Source organism: Podarcis pityusensis, assembly GCF_964106645.2.
Source record: "Podarcis pityusensis genome assembly, chromosome: 9".
Classification (NCBI taxonomy): domain Eukaryota; kingdom Metazoa; phylum Chordata; class Lepidosauria; order Squamata; family Lacertidae; genus Podarcis; species Podarcis pityusensis.
In genome coordinates this window covers 22,459,261-22,483,821 of record NC_138034.1, presented here as the reverse complement: position 1 = coordinate 22,483,821, position 24,561 = coordinate 22,459,261, and the positions used below count along the sequence as shown (strand labels likewise).

General features: G+C 40.6%; 2 protein-coding genes across 3 annotated transcripts in view; one reads left to right on the top strand and one right to left on the bottom strand.

Moving 5' to 3' along the window:
* PPAT (phosphoribosyl pyrophosphate amidotransferase) overlaps positions 1-24,561 on the bottom strand; it is a 46,426-nt gene that overhangs the window by 16,575 nt on the left and 5,290 nt on the right. The gene's annotated exons all lie outside the window — the stretch shown is intronic.
* Positions 1,257-23,263, top strand: LOC308484801 (uncharacterized protein). 2 transcript variants are annotated; one of them, XM_081019993.1, is made up of 10 exons: positions 1,257-2,256; positions 6,147-6,233; positions 8,207-8,644; positions 9,827-9,916; positions 10,023-10,127; positions 13,790-13,873; positions 18,634-18,705; positions 20,034-20,393; positions 21,354-21,419; positions 22,827-23,263. In XM_081019993.1, the coding sequence occupies exons 1-10, from the start codon at positions 1,878-1,880 to the stop codon at positions 23,057-23,059; spliced, it is 1,914 nt and encodes a 637-aa protein (XP_080876119.1). In that variant the 5' UTR covers positions 1,257-1,877; the 3' UTR covers positions 23,060-23,263. The 2 variants fall into 2 exon arrangements, with proteins under 2 accessions (XP_080876119.1, XP_080876118.1); XM_081019992.1 differs by having other exon boundaries at positions 1,260-2,256; positions 8,165-8,644; positions 22,827-23,260.

Here is a 24,561-nt window from a genome sequence, read left to right as displayed (position 1 = left end):
TTGGCTTTCCTGTGCTGATCTATGTATGTGCAGTTATGAACATTACTATATATCTAAGACCATAAAATTCCTATCACACAAGAAGACCATTTATGCAACAATTCCTGTCTTCATCTATCACCCCACTCTTCAAGGTATAGCCTGAAGCAGGTCACTTTCTCTTGCTGGACTTATGTACAACCCAACAGGAAATGCTTTCACCCATCACAAACCCACAGTGCCAGATTTGCGAAAGCACAAAGAATCTTAAGGGGGCATGGAATCCTAAGGCAGTGAGCGGTTCCCCAACACAGGGTGCCAAGCGAAGGGGGAGCAAAATTGAGACAATTCATAATCGAGAAGATCCATTTTGGGGCACCAAATTTTGGCTTTGCTCAGGGTGCCAGATTACCAAAGATTACCAAAGTGTGTCCCTAGAAACCTTTGTGCATTTGCAAGGACATAAAATATACATGTACCCTTCTCAGGAACAGATGAGAAGACTTGGAAACAACAAACCATTCCATAGCAATATCACCTATAATCAGTATCTGCAACATGCAACTGGCTCTACAGGTATTGAAGCATCTTTTAAATTGCTCACGTGTGCATGTTGACAATTAAGTGGGAGAAAACAAACCTACTGCAAAATACTGTATCTACACGGAGCAATGGTGACAGGAATGTATAAAAATAAAATGAAGAGCTGTTTAAAGTAGTTTTAATTATATACAACCAACATTTATGGGCTGGATATAGGCATAACCATAGCTAGAGCAGGCCTGTGGAAATTCATGAAACTCTGGTTAGTCATGATCAGCTTAAGTTCCACTGATTTTAATGGGTCAACTCTAAGTGTGACTAAGTCTGAATTCAATACAATATGTATTTTTATTTTGTTATTTTTGAGAAAAAACCAAAGCTTTTATTTGGAAAAGACAAATCTACTTTTCTGGACAATAAAGACTAATATAGGTTCTCCAAGACTAATTTGGTCTTATTTTTTTGGTTGCTCATTTTTGTGCATTGTTGGTAAACTCAAATAAATGTCACCCACATGAAATTATTAGCATTACAGTGTTACCTCGGGTTAAGTACTTAATTTGTTCTGGAGATCCGTTCTTAACCTGAAACTGTTCTTAACCTGAAGCACCACTTTAGCTAATGGGGCCTCCTGCTGCTGCCGCGCCACCGGAGCACAATTTCTGTTCTCATCCTGAAGCAAAGTTATTAACCCAAGATACTATTTCTGGGTTAGCAGAGTCTGTAGCCTGAAGTGTCTGTAACCCGAGATACCACTGTACCTTTAAATCTTCAAAATATAAACTACAACCATTCTGTTTGCTACAAATCACAAAATGCCTAAACATGTGGATACAGAATTTACTTAAACTGCTAAATTTGCCGTTAGACTAGATCAATCCACTGTACGTATAAACATGCCAAATTGTGAATCATAGGCTTATGGCAGCGATCCTAATATACTTGAACGTACTTTGAAATCAAAGGCACTTACTTGCTAGTAAGTATTACAGCACAAGGGTCCAAAGCTATTGCAATTCAGTCTGCAGCATATATTTAGAGTCTCAATTTTCATTTTAAAGCACTGTGCACAACAAGGGTTAAAGAATGCATTTTGTCAAGCAGAAAACAGCTTATTCTGAGTGCCAATTATTAACATACTTTGTAATCATTTGTGCCTGAGCTGCTTTATTTTCCTGCCTCTAATACGGAACCTGCTTATTTGGCAGTTTCTCAAGTTACTCCCCTCAGGCAGCTTGAGCCAGTAAAACTAGATCCTTTCATCTCTGTGGAGCTTACTGACAACCAGCCGTCTGGTTTCCTAGGAAACAAAATCTTGGCTAGAAATAGTGAATCATTTCCAGGTCACTTTCAACATGGAGAGTGGAGCAGGAAGGCACTGGACTGAGGAGGAGGTTAAAGCCTTGTTAAGCGTCTGGTCAGAAAAAAACATCAGAAAGCAACTCCATGGAACACTAAGGAATAAAGGAATATTTATTTACATTGCTAAAAGGCTACAGGAGCTGGGGATCTGCAGAGACTGGAAACAATGTCGTGCAAAGTATAAAAACCTGAAATATGAATATAGGACAGTTAAATATGCCCACAACTCAGGAGATGCTACAAAGACCATGAAGTTTTTCCACGAATTGGATGCCATATTGCAACATGAACCTGTCACACAGTTAACAGAGGACGAAAACGGCAGGTGTTCAGCAAATGACATCATAAATGCCACCAGGGAGAACAATGAAGGTAAAAAATATATATATGAAAATCGTTTCTGTATTATCTTTACCTGAAATAAATTAAGAGGCTGCTAGGGTTCAATCCCCACTTTGCACCACAGATGGCACAGTTGGAAGAACAAACTGACTTAATGCACTCTCTCCTTATCTGTGTGTATGGATGTGTGAAAGGGGGGCGGGGAGGGCGGTTCTGCTCACCAGCTTTTCTATAAATACATAAGCCTGATGGTAGTTAAACCAGCTGCTGGAGCTAGCTAGATTCATGAGGCCTTTGCTGTAAAGGAAAGCAAAAACCTCAGAGCAGGGGCTTCCAAACTTCTATTGCTTTTTAATTGGGATTTATCTGTCACTGTTCATATAATAATATATACATTTTTTGCAGCTATCTAGCTCATACCAAAGGGAAATGATAATTGTGGAACGAGCTGTGCTATTGTAATAGAATTTAAAATGCCGCAGAGATGCATTTATGCTCAGGTGGAATGAAAACAAAAGGGCCAAGGTCAAAAGACACATATTTGTAGTGATGGAAAGATGATGTCCCTTTTTGAAGTAGCAGTTAATGAATATTCCTTTGGATAAATATATATACAGTAAAGAGAGAGAGAGAGTCTCTTTCTTTTTCACAGTGATAATAAAAATAGCTGTAGTCTTCAGAACAGCTCCTCCTATTAACTTGTTCAGCTGTGAATATCTGTGCCATGTCTGTCGCTCCTCTGTATGTCCCTTTCGGAGCTTGTAGCTCTAAAAAGCGGCTTAAAACGCTTTAAATAATAGCAGTAAGTAATATGCATTGCAAGGCAGCTTAATATTATATGTTTTCCAGAGGCCTGTATGATGATATGTGATATATTTTGCTTTTCCCTTGAAATCAGAGAATTAAAATTGGAAAGGCCAAACGTTGCAAGTATGTTTATTATATATAAAAAAGGAAATTTTTATGTAGTTGAGAGACTGGCGGTTCTACAGGAGAGGGTTAATGGGCCTCTCCTGTTTAATGCTTAAAGTTGGTCAAACCTGCTGGCCAGGTCTGGCCAGGCACATCCTTTGTTATGTAAATAACAAGAGATACGTTGCCGTGGAAACTAAATAGTTAGACAATTGCTCCTTGAACGTTTGGAATAGGAAAAGATGGGGGGGCAGACCTCCCTCCCAACTAATAATCAGATAATTCAGGTGTCTGTGTGAGAAGACTGCAGTTTAGACAGAAAAAGAGACAGATAGCCAGTTTTAGGCTTACAGGGTGATTTCAGTCTCCTGGAATTCTGATGTCTGAGCAGCGGTATTTTAAAGCACTATCTTATCTTTTTAAGTCCAATCACTGATAGCAGTAAGGCCAGAAACGCCCCCCCAAATGCTTTGCAACACATATTTATATTAAATGCAAAAAGGACAAACTCACTACAATGACTTTAAAAAACAAATTTTAAATAATCTTAAATTTTGCAAGGGGGGCATGTGTGACGCAAGAATTGCCCACCCCAAAGAGAGCCAACATCCACTGAAAATACATAAACAACAACAATAAATATGGACAATGAGCATCTGTCCTAGCTAACTCTTATCGGGGGTTTTTTTCTAGCTTGAAATACAGCCCCAACATCTTCCTGTTCTGCTTTCACAGGAACATTTTAATCACTGTACGAAACATTATTTTGTGATGACAATGAAGAAAACACTGGCCTCCCCGCACTCTAAAAGGATTATGACTATATATCATATTCACAGAGATTTAATGGAAAATAAACAGGAATTAAACGCTCACCAACTTATTGATATCCCTTTTTTATCCAATAATAATAATAATAATAATAATAATAATAATAATAATAATATTTTCCCACTGACCCTCTAAGAAGCTATGGGCAACTTGCATTTTATTGGCACAACAGTCTTGTCAGGGAGGTTACTCTGAGATATGGTGACTGTTATAAAATCAATTAATCACCTTGTTGCCTCCCCCATTTTAAGTCCCACAGTCTGGTCAACAGGCAGCGAGTTGTTGCACTCCACATAGATTCTGTCAACGCAAAGATTTCTCATACAGCACGGGGTGCAAGTGGGGAGGGGAAACAAGGGGAAATTCCTGTCGTGTTGGCTTCTGCTACCACAACAATTTAGATGAACATGGCCAGTTATCTTTGAAAACCAGCCATCAGCTTGCTTTCTATTTTAGTCTCTTCATACATTGTAATTTCCTACATGTTGCATGTAGGAAGTGAGCAGCGAAATAAACACAGGGCTGCATTCACACACAACACTGAGCCATAGTTTAATGCTACATGGATTAGAACATATTTGAATAATTAAATTATTACTTTCACATTTAATAAATTTATTGTAATGCATAAATATTGTGGGGAAAATAGAAGACTGGATCTTTCTTCTAGCTTTTTCATTACTGAAGTACCAGTACGTGGGAAGTAAGAGTATCAGTCTAGGCTAACAATGAATTGTGCTGTAGTTTTTATTTCCTTTTAAAACGTGATACAACTTGCTTTGCTTACATGTGTTTGTCTTACCACAGAAATCGATGTCCCGTAACTGCATGGATATTAACAAACATATATATATATATATATATATATATATATATATATATATAATGTTCTTATTTTATCTGTAAGCCGTCTTGAGTCTGGGTCAGGGAAAAAGGCAGAGTATAAATAACTATACAATAGCAACAACAACCACTGCTACTGTTGCTGCTGCTACTACTAACAGCACCACCACTCCAGATTCAATCCTATACAGTGGTACCTCGGGTTAAGAACTTAATTCGTTCTGGAGGTCCGTTCTTAACCTGAAACTGTTCTTAACCTGAAGCACCACTTTAGCTAATGGGGCCTCCCGCTACCACTGCACCGCCAGAGCACGATTTCTGTTCTCATCCTGAAGCAAAGTTCTTAACCCGAGGTACTATTTCTGGGTTAGCGGAGTCTGTAACCTGAAGCGTATGTAACCTGAAGCATATGTAACCCGAGGTACCACTGTAATCACTTCCCAACTAGTAAGCCCCCACTGGTATTGTACTGCAAAAAATAAAAATAAAAATGCACAGATGCTAAATAGCCTTTCATTAGATGAAGATTGTGTGATCTTGTCCTTTCCTGGCCTACATCATTAAATTGCTATGTAGAAAATACTGGCTTGGATCTAACACTTGGATAAGTGGATGAGTCACATCTTCCACAAATCCGAGGGGGTCTCCTTATTCCCTGGGGTGGGTTTTGGAAGACAGAAAAGGGTGGAAAGGCCCCATCTCAGGAGTAGAGTTCTGCTCAAGATTCTTTGGATTATAACCACACCATCTACTACAGTGGTACCTCGCAAGACGAATGCCTCGCAAGACGAAAAACTCGCAAGACGAAAGAGTTTTTCGTTTTTTGAGTTGCTTCGCAAGACGAATTTCCCTATGGGCTTGCTTCGCAAGACAAAAACGTCTTGCAAGTTTGTTTCCTTTTGGATTTTCAATGCATTCCTATGGGAAACCGTGCTTCACAAGATGAAAAATTTGCAAGACGAAAAAACTCGCATAACGAATTAATTTCGTCTTGCGAGGCACCACTGTATCTATCTATCTATCTATCATTTATCTATCTATCTATCTATCTATCTATATCTAATGACTCTTTATTTCTGCCTCTTCTTCTTTCAGTTTTACATTTTAAAATGCTGTGTTATGTTAGGGTAAGTTTTGCTGTAAATATTATTTGAAATTAATATATTCAAGGTACTAGCCTGGCTGAGGATATCTGATGACTGTGAATCTATGTTGTAGCGTCAATAGGAAGTTTGCATTAGAAATATCTATAGCAAGTCATAATTCATATGATAATATGTTTGTTGCCTTTCCTATGTATAACAATTCTTTTTTCTCTCCCCCCCCCATCCCAGGTGAAGTTGCAGTTACACTGGAAGAGGAGGAAGATCCTCCTGCAAATCCACTACTTTTTATGTCCCACTGCAGGCCCATTCAACTAGGTAACAAAGGATGGCAAACGAGAGACAGCAAATTCTCTGTTTCTCATACTCATTAAGAATGGAATATTATTGTGTCAGAGGGACAAAAGAAATAAGTTGGAAAGGTTAGGGCATTCAGGGATGGTTTCTTATTGCACAGTTTCTGTGGTGTTTGCTTTAACATCTACATAAAACACAAGAAAACAAAATTATTTATTTTATGCAACAATTCGGTTCTTGATTGGAAACAAGAACATAGTTTGAAGGCAGAGGAAGTAGAAACTCAACTCAACGTGCAGTTCATGGGCACTGATATAAGGCTATGAAATAAAATTGTCAAACTCTTCTGTTTCATCAGCTGAGATCCAGAGAGGACTATGTGTGAGTGTGCAAGTGCTTCTGTGTGCGCAAGCATAAGGAGTGTGTGTGTGTGTGTCTATTTTTCATTGTTTCAGGAAAAAACCTCTTAAGAGTGCTGCTGCAAAGGTTTTCTGACTTTTCCAGGGCTCTTCAAGAGCCACCTGGTAGAAGGCTTCTGTTGAAGCAGAAGAAGTCAGTCTAGTGTGTTTTTGGAACAAACTCTGAAATAGGAATCAGACTATGAATGGTGCTTTCAGGTGCATATCAAACAATAGAAGGAGTAAATTTATTTCTTATGTACTGTGGGTGGTATTCCACCAACAAGTCCTTGTCAGCACAATAATTTCTGCTTGTGCAGTGAGACTTCTCCCCTCCCCTCCCCACATATGCCACACACCCACTCCTCAAATCTGTTCCATAGGGTTGAAGGAACCCCTAGAATGGATTTCGGAGGAGAACTTTCCACAGCATACCCTTGTGCTGCCAGAATGATTGCCTTAGCATTGCACTAAGTTCCACTTAAAATGTTTTGGAAAGTTGTTTGCGCGCTATGAATTTGGACATCTCATAAGATATCTTAACCGAATTTTGAATGATGGTTCCTGAAGTGAAGGAGCAGGTCTCCACCTATGTTTGGATACAATTGGACATCATTTTGAATTAGGGTAGTGCTCTGAATCTTTCAAAATGGTAGTGATTGTTACCACTGATTTCTAAACTGCACTGATCTTTCACACTTTATATTATATATATATTATATTCTAAAACCATGACCCCCACAGAAGAATGAGAGTACCACTGATAATCTGGTGCCATCATACCCTCCAACATTTCCCTGTTGAAAATAGGCACGTCCCATCCCATATTGATAATTTTACTATTTATATCCCACACATCTTATTGGGTTGCCCCACCACTCGGGGCAGCTTCCAACATATATAAAAACATAATAAAACTTCCCTATACAGGATTACATTCAGATGGCTCGGGGGTTGGGTAACTCAATAACCCGCCAACATTTCTCCAGTGAAAGTAGGGACATCCTAAGGAAATACGGGACATTCCGGGATCAAATCAGAAACTGGGACGGCTTCTCTAAACCAGGGACGTCCCTAGAAAATATGGGCGCTTGGAGGGTCTGCGCCATTATCTCAGATTCTGTTTCTGCAGTCAGTACAGCTTTGCTCTGATAATGTATGTAATGTTGGCTTTTGTTAAATCAGAGAACTTATATGTCAGAGTTTTCCAAACTTTGCTGGCCTTCTGTTTTTGGACTACAATTCCCATCATACCTAACAACTGGTCCTGCTAGCTAGGGATGATGGGAGCTGTAGTCCAACAACAGCTGGACAGCCAAGTTTGGGAAACCCTGTTATATGCTAAACCAATTTGTTTTCTACCTTGAATTTATTTTTATAACAGTGCCCAGAAGTAAAACTCACTGAGCCTTACTCCCAGGTAAGTGGGTACAGTATAAGACTGAAGCCTAAATGTGCACAGGAATTAAAAAGTTCACCAAAACCATTTTTTTTCTCTCTCTCTCCTCCCACCCTTTATTTTACCTTATCCTGACCCCATCCCACTCAATGCAGGTAACACATATCTGAGTCTCTCCCCTATTCTGCCTGATGCAGGTAACCCAACCCCAATACTAGATGCGACCAGAAGTCTGCCATACATTCCATCTGTAGCAAATGAAGGAGGAAAACACTGGACTATTAATGAAGTTAGAGCTCTAATACGTGTCTGGTCAGATAAAAGCATCCAGCAACAACTCGAGGGAACGGTGAGAAACAAAAGAATATTTGAACATGTTGCTGCTAGACTCCAAAAATTTGGAATTGACAGGGACTGGAAGCAGTGCAGGACAAAATATAAAAATCTAAAGCATGAATATAAGAGTGTAAAAAATGCCCAATATTCAGGCAACACAAGCAAAAGTATGAAGTTTTTCAGAGAGCTGGATGCTATTCTGGGCCACAGCAATGCAGATAAAACAAGCAGATCGGATAATGATGACAGCGAGAAGCCTATAGAATGGGTAGAAACTAAAACAGAAAAGAATTTCAGAGGTAAGAGTTCTAAGCCATCAAAATTAGTTTTATCAGTTTTGCACTAGTAAATATATATACATATGAAAGTTTATATATAAAAGTGTGTTTAATTCAAAGTACAAAGTACAAATAAATTAAAACTAATAATTAAAAGGTCAAAGAAGATAACAAAACAAAACCGTAAGTACAAAAAATAAGGAGGACTGTGAACTGTGATGAGGTTTGCCTAATGCCCTAAAGAGGATATTCCATTACAAGATCTGAATAGAAATACAAAACTACTGTTTATGATAACTCCAAATGTCAGAAAGCGCAATGATATGCCGATAAGGTAGAATTTGTACTCTTAAAATGGTCTCTAGTGGATTGTATGGAAACACAAGTATTGTTGGGGTGGGGGTGGAGCCTTGGGCCACTGCTACCAAACTACATTGTACCCCCATTTCCTCGCCACCCAGTCCTGAGTAACTTGTGGCTCACTGACATGAATGCAGCCAGCCAGTTGGTTTTTCTGTCTGAAACTGACAAAAACTCTGTGTGTGGAGGATGTTTGTGTGTGTGAAGCACCTGGGAATATTTAAATATCTTTAATTCCCTTTTTAAAAATGGAGATGCCAGAGGTCATTTGCTGGAAACACATTTACAATGTACTGATAAGGCAATGAAAAACACAAGTATTTATAGTATAAATAGTTAGCTACAGTTCTGTGCTTCCTGAACTCCATGTAATACATTTGCAAGAGCATATGATTCAACTGAGAGACAAAACCTTATTTATCAGAATGGCTTGGAGGCCAAAGTAGAGATAAATAGTTATACTTTACGTAGTATTAAGCTAGCAGGGACTAGAAGGGGAACAAGAGAGGTTTGTCTAATAGAAAGTCCCATCCCTTGTTATCTTTGCTTCTTTCATTCTTTTCCTCACTCCGGTGTATCTAATTCATTTAAATGTAGGTTGCAAGGACCTTACGGACAAGAGTCCTGGTTTTGTTTAAGTTACTTTGCAGAATTAAGCCACATGGTTGGTGCTACATAAAACTGGATAACTCACTTTTGATTTTCTGGAGGCCATCTAGAAAATGCCTAAGCATCTTACTATTTTTTATTTTATTTAAAAAGCTGTTTCCTTAGAATAATTGCAGTAAGACTCCTTATAATAATTTCACAACCTAATGTCATAACCTGTAACATTTCACTCAGAATTACATGGAGACACAGGTGCGGAAGATTCTGTTAGTAGTATGTCAGGAGATCTGCAGCTCACAGACACAAGGAAAGTGAAAGACCCAGGTAAACACAGAGATACTGTTTGTGAATCCCTCGATTAAAATACAAGTAAAAGATAACTGCAGTAGGATGTCAGCATTTGCATAACTATCTCTTTTTGTGCGTCTAGTGCTCCCCAGCACAGTAGACAGAACTAATTATCTAAATGGAGATTTGGAAGAGCCCATTACCACACATGTGAAGGAAGACATAAAAGAAGAAGTTACTGACTTAGGTGAGCAGCATTCAGTTACAATCTACTAAACAACAACAACAGAAGGTTAAATGTGAGGATGTATGTTAGGTGACAATTTAAAACTGTGAGCCAAGCCCAAGCTTATTCAATGGCCAACAATAAAGGTGGGCAAGGAGGAGACCTGTACAAATCCCATCCGATAGAGTCATAGAATTGTAGGGCCGGAAGGGACCACTAGAGGCATCTAGTCCAACCCCTCTGCAATGCAGGAATCTTTTTGCCCAACATGGGGCTTGAACCCACAACCTTGAGGATAAGAGTCTCATTCTTAGCTATCCTGATGGGGATACTTTGTCCATAGCAGAAACAAAGACTTCATGGAGGTCAAGTGATGAAAAACCTAAAGGGCAATCTTTTGCATGTAAATGTTGCCTGTAACAATAAGCCAGGTTTGTTGGCTTATCTTGGTTTATTGTTAATGAGCATCATGCTCATGCATGCAGCCTGATCGCTTAACACTTTGCTCATCCCCTGTGTGAACAAACCATGAAGCTGAAATTACACATGGCTTGTTAGGCTCTCTGAACCTGGATCCCTGGCTTGGCTCACTAGGCTTAAATCAAGGTTTCAGGATGGCTTACGATCCTGGCTTGTTTGGAACACCAGGATCACCAGCTCAGATGTCAAAACAAGACATGCTTTAAATGTGGCTTCCTTGCATCTCCCACTCATGTCAAGGGAAGGGCAAAGTGAGAGCAACTAGGCTGGCTGCATCTCACACTGCTCAGTCACAGTAAATCACGGTAAGTCAGGCTTTTCATTACCTTTGAACGTGGCATAAATCATTAGATGTTCTCCTACGGTTCCAAACAATACCTTTTAGACAGTCACAAGTTGCCTTATGTATCATGTCCAATTTGAGTTTGCATCCCCACTCTCACTCCCCCTTCCCCACACTGTTTGTAATTCTGCCCAGGGTAGAGATGTAAAACTTTGAAGCCACCTGGGGTGGGAAGAGAGAAACCAGATGGGGAGAGAGAATCCAATCAGAATGCATGCAATAGGCATATCAACCCTAAATTTTATTTACTACTCTTAAGATCATGCATCCTAGCTGGCAATGAGCACTCAGTAGAATGCTACTGTTTATTATGGTTATGAAGTCTATCTCTTTAGTTCGTATTTGACCAATAATTGCCAGTCAGTGCCTGACCAACACCAAATACGAGTTAAGAGGCTACAGAAGGCCCTTGACTATCTATATTGGAGTGTACAATATGTCTCCTGTCCCTCAAAACCTGGTTGCATTTCAAATTTTCCTACAAACACAGCAGGTTTCTGAGATACTTCTCCCAAAAAAAAGCAAAAAAAAAGCATAGTTTCTACACATAGTTTACTTAAACAGCCTCATGCTGGCACCAGCAGAGGGTGCCAAATTACTTTACCATAACAACCTATAAATCTATATAATTGGCCCACTCTTCTAATGCAAGAGAAAAAACTATGGGCTTGCCTGTTTGCTCTGTGTGAAGGAACTTTAACTGATGACAGCAAAACTTGGCTACAATTTCAGAAATCCCATGTTGTCAGTGAGTAGGTAAGAAACCAATTTAAGCAATGCCTTTTAAACACATACCAAATTCAGCAATTATTTATCAAAGGTCTTATTTAGAAAAGGATTTGAGTAATTTCCTTTAGTGAAACGCTATGGCTGCCAGTGATCTTTTCTTGCTCAATGTTTGACAGCATTATCTAACAGCCCGAGACCATGGCTTGGAGTTAGATAACGCAGTCACTGACCCCTCTGCACAGCCTTGGACATTTACCTCTTTGCTGGGTCAGCCTCTGCTGATGTAACTGACAAAATGATCCGTCGCATCCTATCTATCACAAGGGGAGCATCATCAAACAGCCAGAAACCAATTACATTAAAGGTCAGCATTCCACCCACTTCACCGTGATGAAACGGCCACAGCATAGAGAAAGAGGCAAACAATTTGGAATAACTGCGATTGCGCTGCCAAAATGTCTTCCTTCAATTAATTATCTTATTAGAGAATTCTCAGTGTCATCAGTGCTATCAAAAGATGCAGGAGTATAGCTCTACAATATTGGAAGAATTCTGTGTTTTTTCTGATGGTGACTCCAACCTGTTTCAGCCAACATAGGAGCCAACTCCTAGGGGCCAAGGGGTCTTCGGTTCCCCCCAATAAAATACTTGGGGGGCTACCCCCCTGAAGTTTATGGGCACTGCCATTCAAATGATGTGTATGTCCTGTGTCAGGTGATCAATTTTTTTGTGGGACGGGGCTTACCTGCCCCCTTTTATTCAAGTTGACACCTCTGGCAGTCAATAAAATGATTTTCACAATCCATTTGGTGGACAGTTTCCCCCCAGAAATGAAAGAGAAGGCATAATAACACACTGGTCCATTTACTAAATTAATGTAATTCTGGGGACACAACCATTTCGATGATCAGGTTTGCTTAGCACAAAGCTGTGAGCATGAGGCTACGGCATTCCTCACCTGGTCCTCCTGCTGCTACATGGCCATGAGTCAAATCATGGTTTGGCTCAGCATGACATGCAAACCAGGCCTCTTTATGCACAACACCTTCACTTTGTGCGACAGTGTTAGAAATTAGCCAGGTGCATTTTGTGACTGGTGCAGGTTCAGTTGCGGAGATCTCTGGATACCAGGTTGGTGACAGACATCTCCACCAGGCTGGCTCCTCCAACTTCCTTAAGCAGGGAAGCAGAAGAGCTTATTTATGGCATTTATATCCCACCTTTTTCTCCAAGGGGTATATGGTTCGTCCCCCTCCTCAGTTAATCCCTACAACGACCCTATGAGGTAAATTAAGATGTTGTGACTGGCCCAAGGTCACGCAGTGAGTTTCATGACTGAGTGGGAATTTGAACCCTGTTCTCCCATATCCTAGTCCAACACTTTAACCACTACACCACCCTGGCTTCCTAGAATACTTCTGCTATGGGGAAGCTATATAAATTAAGCAGGTACATAAGTATAGGGGAAGCAAAATGTCACTTAGAGAAGGATCTGAAATATTCTCCTTGAAGCTTGAATTTGTTTTATTCCAGATTGTTTTATTTGATGTTTTAATGTGTTGTAAACCGCTTTGACGTTGTTTTTTAAAGTAGCATAGAAAGTAAACAAATAACGACAGCAACAATAAACATAACGGGGGGGGGATGGCACCTAGACATTCTGTTGTGACAACCGTCACCCAAGTTTAATGTGCCATTAGGCAATTAGCTTATGTATCTGCGTTTCTAACACTTCTTTGCTAGATCCCGATATGTCATCATCACAAAGCCAAATTCTCCCCTCCCCTCCCACCTTGACACCAAACTATTAAGGAAACTGGAAACTCTGTGTACATATCTCATACCTGTGTGCAGTCCACTACCTGCAGGGGAGCCATGAGTGAGAACTGGCCAGGCTACATTGGAGACAACCCTAGGTCTTCTGGTCTCCAGTCTGGCACACTGACTGCATGCTGATGCTGAGAGGGTAAATGCGCACTTAGGCCATATTGGGACCCCATCACATGCAGGCATTAATCCCACGTGGAAAGGTTATGTCTAATGAGCTATACAAAAGTACCTAGAAATCTCATATGCTATCTTGGACCCAATAATAATTAGTAAATACATTGTTTACTTTGAATTTGCACAGAAATCCCGGAAGACGACGATTCCATCCACAGTACTCCCGAAGGTACAGAGCTCACACACATAAAGCAAGAGCCGATTGATGTAGGTAAGTCAACCATTTGCCACGTGAATTTGTAAACACTTCCATCCTCATTTCAGTACAGAGGTTTTGCTTTTAAAAGATAGTCAGCTTTAACCATTTAGCTTTTTTATAAGTATAACTCAGTGTGCTTCTCATGCAACACTAAACTGTGGTTCAGCGGTATGTGAATGAACCTCAGCAAATCTTCCTTCCTTATCCTCGTTCCAAATCGTCAGGAGGAGGATTTCTGCTGAGTTTTCTTTCAGTTTCAAAAAATCTTGGCTTAGCATTATGTGTGACCCAGTAACCCTGGTTTACAGTGGGCCATACCCACTTCAGCCATGTGACTCTGGGAGCACTGGTCAAGAGCAAATGCGGCCCTTGGGACAAAAATGGTGAGCCACTCCTGGGCTAAAGGAACAAAGAATGGGCGTTCGCAGACTTCACACCTATGATCAAGACTATTTCCAAGACTTAGTTCTCTGTGACAATTTTGTTCATGACCTCAGGGAATTCCTGAAGTGAACTTCCATGGGAAATCAAGACTGAGAGACCTTAAATATGGTCATGCAAGACACCTTAATCTTCAACCCCAAGCACACTTACTAAAGGAGTCAGAGGTACCTTGGGTTACAAACGCTTCGGGTTACAAACTCCACTAACCCAGAAGTAGTACCTCGGGTTGCAAACTTTGCCCCAGGATGAGAACGGAAATCACGCCATGGCGGACAGCGGGAGGCCCCATTAGTGAAAACACGCCTCAGGTTAAGAATGGTTTCGGGTTAAGAATGGACCTCTGGAATGAATTAAGTTTGTAACCCGAGGTACCACTGTATAGTTATGTGCTGGGCCTCCACGCACACAGACTAAAACCGTTAAGTGGAGAACCAGAGTTGAAGCTCTGGGACCAGCTGGAGGTTGGAGGTCACATGAGCAGTGATGGTTGTGCTACCCTGAGCTTCAACTGCTAGGTAGAGAGGCTCAGCAGCTCTCAGGGCTCTTTGGGGATTCCTCTACCTTCACTGAAATCCTCTTTGGGCTCTGGAGAGGGTCTCTTAGTGAGCCACAAGGACTCTCCAACTCTCTCCCATTTCCTGGTATTTATTTATTTATTGGCGCCGCAGGTATATGCAGTCACAAACGAGTCAATTGCACATGAATGGGAGGACACCTGTACATGCCATCAACTTTACTTCCACACAAACATGCACAGAAATGCATGCTGGATTAGGGATCTACAATTCAGCACTCTGCTATCTATATTTATTGTCTCTCGACCCCTTAAATCCAGGAACTGATGTAGGGTGAAAGGACTGTAAAGACAAATTTGGTGTTTTTAGGGACAACCAATAAGCAATGTGTACAGATCACATAAATGCTATGGTGAAATACCACATTAAAATTGCTCAGTGAAGGAAACATTGGACTCAATGCAGCCTTGCTTCCATAAAGGGAACACAACATCTGTGCAAGTTGAAAGACGGAATCACATCACATGAGTGCAATGAAATATTCCACACAGTAGTAAAGAGAATGCAAATGATAAAGTATCATGTGAACTGATTCCCTTTCTGCAGAATGCCTGCTCTGTTTTGGACATGTACACTCCATTTGAGGAAATTAGCTGCATGAAATCAGCAGCACACAAATTCCTTTGCCAAAAGAAAGCATAAGTAGTAGTTCAAAAAAAGGGTAAATACTGAGTACTTCAGAACAAGCCAAGCATCCCCCCCCAGCCTGTTCTGGGCTCTAAAACTGAAGGCTAAACAAAATCTTACAAAGCAAACATGGGGCCCAGACCTGTATTTCATTCATAGTGCAAACATGTAGGCTGGGCTGAAGGATTTGCAAAGGAGAGTCAGCAGGCTTCACCAATTCTTTTCTGCAAATGCCTTCCCCTGGTGCAGTCTGTCATACCTCCCACCAGCTTGGTCCTGAAACCAAAAGCATTTCATGGAGAAAGCCTTCCCTAGGGTGGGAGATATTTGAAGCTGTTCCTCTTTGCAGTTCTCCCCTATAAATGGCCCACAAACTACAATTATTTTCAGAAAAGGGGTGGTCAGGACCATATATTTGCCAACATGATCTCTAATGGTCTTGACTTGGAGAATGTGGTAGGAAGGCACACAGTGCAGCAAGGCCTGGGAACTGCAAGTGTGGGAAAATAAGTGCCACTTCTACTGTGCCGTATGAAGAGAGCCTGGAGCAAAATCTGTGAGAGCACCAAGATATTTGGAACTCACACATCTCTCCACCCAGGCAAGAGCCTCAAGCACCTTCCCACATTACAACAGAGGCCTGTTCTACCCATGTACCAAAATGAAGTGGGAAATGAGGTAGCAGAGATATGAGGTTCCCAGATAGATGGATCCCTGGTTCCTGAATGCTTCTGTGCTGAGTGGCCATGAGACTTGATTTATACAGGCCCAGATTACACCCAACGAGTAGTGAACAAGCTGTCTGTCACAAGTACAAACTGTTGTTTTAAACACTTCCCAAGCCACTTTAGGAAGGTTTATGGAATGTAAAGTTACATTCATGTCCACCAAACATACACATGGTGCAATCTAGAACAAAATTGAAAGTACTGTCCATGCCTGGGTGATTATATGAACAAATCCTTAAATAATAATAATAATAATAATAATAATAATAATAATAAATTTTATTATAATAAATTTATTATTATTATTATTATTATTATTATTATTATTATTTCTACCCCGCCCATCTGGCTGGGTTTCCCCAGTCACTCTGGGGGGCTTCCAACAGGTGGTTTAAAATACATTAAAACATCAGTCATTAAAAACTTCCCTAAACAGGGCTGCCTTCAGATGTCATCTAAACGTCATATAGTTGTTTATTTCTTTGACATCTGATGGGAGGGCATTCCACAGAGCTGGCACCACTACCGAGAAGGCCTTCTGCCTGGTTCCCTGTAACTTTGCTTCTCCCTGTAACGTCTAACTTGTGACTATTTCTGTGCATGCCTTCCTCTGTCCTGATTTCAGAAGTTATGAAGCAGTATAACTGAAGCTGCATATATCATATGCCAAAAGCATCTGAATTTGGTTATGCAATCTAAAAGGCTTATGTAAATGTTGCACAATTTACATGTCTTGTTCCAAATTGCAACGTTTGCATTTGAAATTCTGGCAAGTAGCGGAAGGGAAAACATATTAATATTAAAAACAGCAACACACACACTCTAAACAACCCCCCCCCCAAAAAAAAATATATTACCCCAACCCAAGTCCATTGAGCAGCCTCAGCTTTTGTGACTGGAGTCAGTCAAGGCCCTGCCCTGCCCTGCCCTCCCAGGCCAGGTGGGGATAAGGCCTGCAAGGCAGGGAGCAGGTCTTCCAGGACTCACAGCCAATATCGTTTTGTTTGGGATAGTTTTAACAGGGAAACAATATTTTCATTTACTTTATACATTAACAGTGTCATTCTGCTAATGAAAGGAACCCCCCGGTTGTTTCCACAGTTCCTGTGTACTTGAGAGTAGGCGAAAATAAGATGTTTCTATTCAGACAGATTAATGTGAACTCAGGATGTGAGTTGAATGAAAAGTGGGTTTTCTAGCCTTCCCCCAAATACTGGTGTGTTGTTGTTTTTTATATTCAGCTACTCTGAGCAGTAGCAGCTTCAAACAAAAAGTCATCAAGACACCATTCAGAGGCTTTTTGAATGTTTTAGCCAAAGCGACTAATTGGACTCTGGTGCTCTGAAGTATCCTACACTTGAGAAGCTCAACTTGAAAGACAGATTTCTCCTCCTAAGGGACAAACCATACATCATGTGCCAGAAACCCTTTTGGACATCTATACTGAAATCAAGCGTACACTGTATCATACCAAGAGCATAATAACAGAGCTTGTTATAATCAGATCAGCAATGTAGGCGAATTTGGAAAATAATGACCCTCTAAAAGGGTAAGACAAGGTATCTGTTTAAGGCTGCAGATCTCTGTACACTGAACGGAGAGCAAATCCAGTTGACTCCAGTAGGAGTTGTTTCCCAGTAAGCATGCATAGATTGGATTGGGCTGCACAAAACTCTTAGGTTAGATTCAGACCAGATTACTAATGGTAATACTTTGTGATTTTTAAGAAAGCAGTTGTTTACCAGATGAAATATGAAATTTTGTTACAAGACAACAAAGCCAGATAAGCAGGGTATTATTATTATTAATGAGTTATAATTTTTTAATACTACAAGTGAAAGGGATGCAAAGGAAGAGTGAAGGCTGCCATGGAGCTACAGATTAAGCCTGACCATGACAGTCCAGGCTATAGCTCCACTCACACACAACTGTTGTGGACATTATTTGCGGCTCTGCCCAGTTGTAGGAACCTCACTGGCTTTTTGCAATGCAGCCTTTTGTAGGATGCCAGGCCTACAGCTGGGCCACTTGGCAGCCCTCTGTCTAGCTTATGATGCTATTTGCCAAAGGCTGCAAGGTGGAGAAATTATTTTTGAAATAACAGATTGTGCCTACATACGATAGTACCTACACACTTTGCATGTTCAGGTCAACATTTTGAAAAGGAGGTAGGGAAAGTTATGGAGAGAATCGAAAGGAGGCATGCTTACCATTCCTGTCTTTTTCTGAAACAGCTCATCCTGCTCAAGAATATTAATGTAGAAGTGTGGGAAACACGGCTTCAGATTTTATTTCGATTATTGCTGTTTTAACTGCAATTCTAGATGTAGAGTGATAAGAAAGGCCCAATAACAGAAGCTATGCTTCATTTTTTTTTAAATTGTCTTTTTAAAAATAGATGATGACTCTATCAGTACAACCTCAGAGGACGCATCTGGGTTTTCAATGTGTAAACAGATAACAGGGTCTGGTAAGTGATTGGTCCTTTGCTTTCGGTTGAGGGGTAGCGGGAGGAGGAGGCTGTCAAGTCCCTCCTTCATGGATTCTGGTCCCTGGTCTTATGCCTCTACACATTCCTAGCTCTCAGTATTGTACATTTGTAACAAACAAAATTGTTGCAACATACAGTGTTAACATGCATGTTTCCCAATGCAGAACCTGAATTTTTTTCAAATAGGATTCTAGATTCCTGGGCAGTTTATAATCCTGTTGCTGCCCTGTAACACACTCAACTCTAGTCATTATCATGATTAGGGAATATCTATAAAGTCACATTTAATTCCGTCCCCCCGTTACGTTATATTACATGTCTGAAGGAGCTTTCTGAGACACGAAGACCACAGTTCTAGACACACTTCCCTGAGACTTAAGTCTCGCTCAACTTGACAAAGTTTAATTGCTTCTGAATAACTGGAAAGTTACAATACTTAACACACATGTAGAGAGTAAACCCCACTGAACAAAGTGATATTTACTATTGAGTAAACATGGCTAGGGTTGTACTGGCAGCCTTGGATACAAGCTTTGATTCTTTTGGGGTTCCCCACCCCTGCAAAGTAGAGTATGTCCATGAGCAAGAGAAGTACTTATAGCTGTGGCTGCACATCCTCTTAATTCTTCCCAGTTTCTCCTTTGTGAACCAACTCTTAGGAACCATGTTAAGGCGGATGCTCGGATTCTGAAAACCTGGCCATATGCTATGGTTGGACAATTGGTTCACCACCAAAATGCACTCCAGCCTTCTATGCCCCTCTCGCATATGGATAGCCAAAGTCAGAAGCACCATGTTCAATACAGAAAGATTTCTGTACCAAAGTAATACAGTATGCCAAACAAGATACAATATTCTACAGCACACTCAGAAAGCAAGTTTACTCTTCCCATTTGGATCTTTCCCGCATTGATACACGGTGGATCTAATTCAGAACATTTCCTGTTACCTTTAAAGTGTTTCCCAAATGTGGGTCTCCAGCTGTTTTTGGACTCCAACTCCCATCATCCCAAGACAGCAAGACAAGTGGTCAGGGGTGATGGGAATTGTAGTTCAAAAATAGCTGGAGACCCAAGTTTGGGAAACACTGCTTTAAAACAAGGGTAGAGAACCTGTGGCTCTCTAAATGCAGTTGGACTCCAACTCCCATCAGCCCCAATGGTTAGGGATAATGGGAGCTGTAGTCCAATATCTGAAGGACCACAGGTACTTTACCTCTGCTTTAAAAAGGAAAAATGAAGTTGTGGTTGTTTTAGTTTCCGAATATTAATCTATTATTGGTTATTTATTTTATTTTGAACTTTCAGACCATCAAATGTCCTTAAACGAAGCACAGAATCACTTTAGAGTTATTACGATTAATGACACAGGAGCAGGAAAGCACTGGTGTGACAATGAAGTCAAAGCTCTGATAAATATTTGGTCCGATGAGGAGATACAGCAAATGCTTGAAGGAGCAACAAGGAATAAAGAAATATTTGAGGAGATTTCCAGAAGGCTAATGAAGGTTGGAATAGACAGAGACTGGAAGCAGTGCCGCACAAAATACAAAAACTTAAAATATGAGTATCGTGCGTTGCAAAAAGAAAACGACCAGGTTGGCAATGCAAGAAAGAGGATGAGGTTTTACGATGAAATCGACAGCATTTTGAGAAGCCAGCCCTCAGGTATGCATATCTGCAGAACTGATAAAACTAATTTTAGGTGAAGACACCGAGGACATAACTAACTAAAGGAGCAATGTGTAAAAGTTCGTTTGAAATATTATATGCCTCATAGAAGTTAATATTACAGGAAGGTGACAGTAAGTTGTAGTTCAATGACCAATAAGTCATATCCTTACAGAAAAATCAGAGCATGGATATACAGCCTACAAACAGACCATTAATCATTTTACTAAGCAGCTGGCAGAGGAAGAGTAGATCAGAGAGACAGGCTTCCCTTTCTCCACCCCCAGCAAGGAAACCAAATGGAATTGGGAAAGAGAAATGCTGATATCTGTTCTTTCTCAATCAACCCACTCACGGAATGGAATTACTTATTGCCTGTAGCTACCAGATAAGCTGAATTAATCTTGCTCACCACTTTACTCAAATCTTGGGTTAAGCTGGAAGTCTGATTAGCACTAACTCCAGTGCCTGGGTTCGCTGTGATTACATTATCTAGGGGTATTGTGTTTGTCTGAACCAGCCCATTCTTTGTAAGAATAAAGCTACAAACAAGTGAAGCTGGAGTTTAGGCATGTGGTTGTGGTCCAGCATTAGCAGACTGGAGCACAAAGTGAGAGATCCACCTTCCCTACTCCAGGTTTTCTGCATAGATGGAAAAGATTCAGGCCCTCCCTCAAGTTCACTGGCATATTAAGAAAAAACTTGTGGGAAGAGAGACCCACCTCACTTTACACTGAGAATCTGTCTGGCTACATTTTGAACTTGGGCCAACAGTATTACATATAAATAAGAATGGTATTCATTTTGCCATTATACTAATAAAAACTGATGTCCCAGTCTGCTTCTTCCTTAGGGCTTCAAGTTGTCTTCTTCGAGCTAACACTTCAGCTGTGTATTTATTATTAGGACCCATCTTTCTTAACATTTTGTCACAGAACACTTCTTGTCTTTTTAAAGAGACAGCTGCAGAAGTTACCACAGACACAGCCCCACTGAGCGTCAAAAGAAAAGCCTCTCAAGATGGTAAGAATTTATTTGCATTGTTACACTATTTTGAAGGGTAGATTGATGGCACAAATCCACAAGAGAATAAATCTCTAATGCGTTCATTTTCATCTGTGTCAAGTGCTTTGCGCACACTAAACCTGAAGAGAACAAACATCTGGATAGGACACAAGGATGGATAAAGAAATCTGCCTTTTGTGTGTACAGGTTGCAATGGATGCTATTGTGTGTGCAGGTAAGCTACGTGACAAACATAGCTATGGATTCATGAGGCTGAATTGTATTCACATGCAACCCTATCCAAACCAGCCCACATCATTCAAGCAGAATACAAAAGATGGTGCACATGCTCCTCTGCCTTCCACAGCAAATGTAAACACTTATCTTCATATGCTGTCTAGAGCCACTGTATACTCTGGTTCATGCCCAAGAAAGTGCCAGGCTTGCACACTCCCTCTTTCCCACCTTACACAGCCGGGTCCATAATGTTAAGACATGAGTCTTCAAATAAAGTCAGCAGAAATCTACCTCTTTGCTGCATTGGGAGGAAATGCATTGGGTGTGAGCCCAGTACTTTGCTTGGACTCATTGGCACTCATGCACATAGCACGAGAAACCATGATTTAGCATTACAGTGGTACATCGGGTTAAGTACTTAATTCGTTCCGGAGGTCCGTTCTTAACCTGAAACTGTTCTCAACCTGAAGCACCACTTTAGCTAATAGGGCCTCCTGTTGCCGCTGTGCCGCTGCCGCACAATTTCTGTTCTCATCCTGAAGCAAAGTTCTTAACCCGAGGTAATATTTCTGGGTTAGTGGAGTCTGTAACCTGAAGCGTATGTAACCCGAGGTACCACTGTACATGCAAACGCAGCCATGAAGCTATATAAGCAGCAGTGATTTACATCAATGATGCAACTAACTTAACAAGCAAGCTCAAAAAGACAACGGCATACCAACATAAAATCCCAAAGTTTGCAGAAGTACAAAATATATTTTATTTTTAAAAAAGAAAAAACATAACCCCAACATAACCCAAGGAGAACTGAGCATGTTCATGGCCACAGATTTCTGGCCAGTGGGGGGAAGAAACAGATAACTAGGGAGAAGGGGCGTGGAAGGGCTATGGCTGGCAGGCACTTTGTACATGAGCAGTCCACATGGCAACCTTTCATTGAAGATCTCACTGAGAAAAGTATCCAATGAACCTACCTCTATGAGCTCCTTTGAGGAATGGCAGGATACAATTGTGATAGATAAATGTTACTGTAGCAAGTTAACAAATACATCATTCCATTAGTTTAGCAAGTTTAACAAATACATCATTCCATTGGTCCTCATGACTTGCCTATTGACGCATGCTAGATTCAAATGAGTTAATCTCTTCAATTCAAATTGTCACTAATTGCTTTTTTCCCTTTTATAGACTCCTCACCCATTCAGTTTAAGAAAAGTGTTTCTGATAACTTAACAATCCAGTCGCAAGGTGTGTCTGACAGCATGCATACTGTAATCAAGAGCCGAAGGATGCTTCTAGAGAGATTTTACAAGCAGGAAGAAATGCAAGATACCAGCAGAACACAGATGAATAGCAGCATCCCTGCAGTGAAACAGGTTGGTTTAATCCCCCCCCCCCAAAAAGATAAACATGGTTGTTAAAAAAAAAAGTTGCAAACCTCTCTAAGCAGTTTACTAGAAACATTAGCGTTGCAAATAGCAAACAGTTGAAAACAAGAAAAACATTTAAAGAACATGCCAAAAAGAATGCAGCGAAGCTATCTCCCTGATGTCAATAGCCAGGGAGCAGAGAATATAGGTGCTACTACACTAAAAGAATGATTTCTAATAATAATAATAATAATAATTTATTATTAAGTGCGGAACAAGTATTATGTGGCATTTGTAACAGTGCTGGGTCCACACATCAAAACCATTAAGTGGGCACGTATGATGTCAGGCAATCCTGCCAGTCAGTTGGTCCCAAGCTGTTAGGGGAATTATATACCAATAGCTGAACTTGGCCCAGGAACAGATTTGCAATGAGTGCAGATCTCTGAAGCAAGGGGAGCCCCACATAGGGTGCATTGCATTGATCAAATCTTTAAGTCACCAATGCTTGAACTGCTGTGGTCAGGTTCTCTTTATCCAGGAACAGCCCCAGCTTTTGCACAGCTGGTAAAAGATGCTTAGAAGTAAAGCGACTCTTGGTTGACAGCAAGGAAAATCTAGTAGCCAATGATCCAAAATCAAACACACACACACACACCTGCTGCCAGATAAACAGTGAAATTATTGGCCAAACTTAATTGCATAGAAAATTCATAAAAATGAAGAAATCCCTGCTTTCTCCTGTAGTTTTTCCCCAGAGTTGTAAATTGTGCTAGTCTGTTGTTTAAATAAGGAATTAACACAGAATCCTGGCAGAACCTTTCATGGATCAGAAAACACACACAAAAAAGCACATTTGACAAAGCCAGTTCAACTTCACACAGTCACTCGTGCCACAATAGTTTTGTAGTCTTTAAGCTGCCAGTGAACTGTTAGTTTTGCTGTTAATTACACAGGCTATCACAACAAAACTGCTCCGTGCTTTGCATTCCTAAAATTTCAAATACTTTAGTTTGTCAGAAGCCCATGCACGTCTAAATTTGTTTTCAGCATCCCACTTTCCATTATATGGTATGAGACTTCATCCTTTAGTAGAATTTCCCATTCTACAGTAATTCAAAGGTCTCAGACAACAGTCTTCTGTAGGTGGTAAAACAGCACAATTCAATGGAAGCAAGTTTAAAGCGATGCACATTGGGGCAATCTTTTATTTCACATATATGCTCATGGGGGTCTGAACTGACCAGGAATGAGACCTTGGGGTCATTGGGGACAGCTCTATGAAAATGTCAACCCAATGTGCTGCAGCTTTGAATAAGGCAAATTCCATGTTAGGGATAATTAGGAAAGTAATTGAAAACTGCTGATATCATGCCATTATACAAATCTATGGTGTGACTACTTTTGGAATACTCTGTACAGTTCTGGTTTCCTCACTTCAAAAGAGATATTGTAGAGTTGGAAAAGGTTCAGAAAAGGACAACCCAAATGACCAAAGGGGTGGAGCGACTCCCCCACAAGGAAATGTTGCAGTGCTTGGGACTTAAATCCTG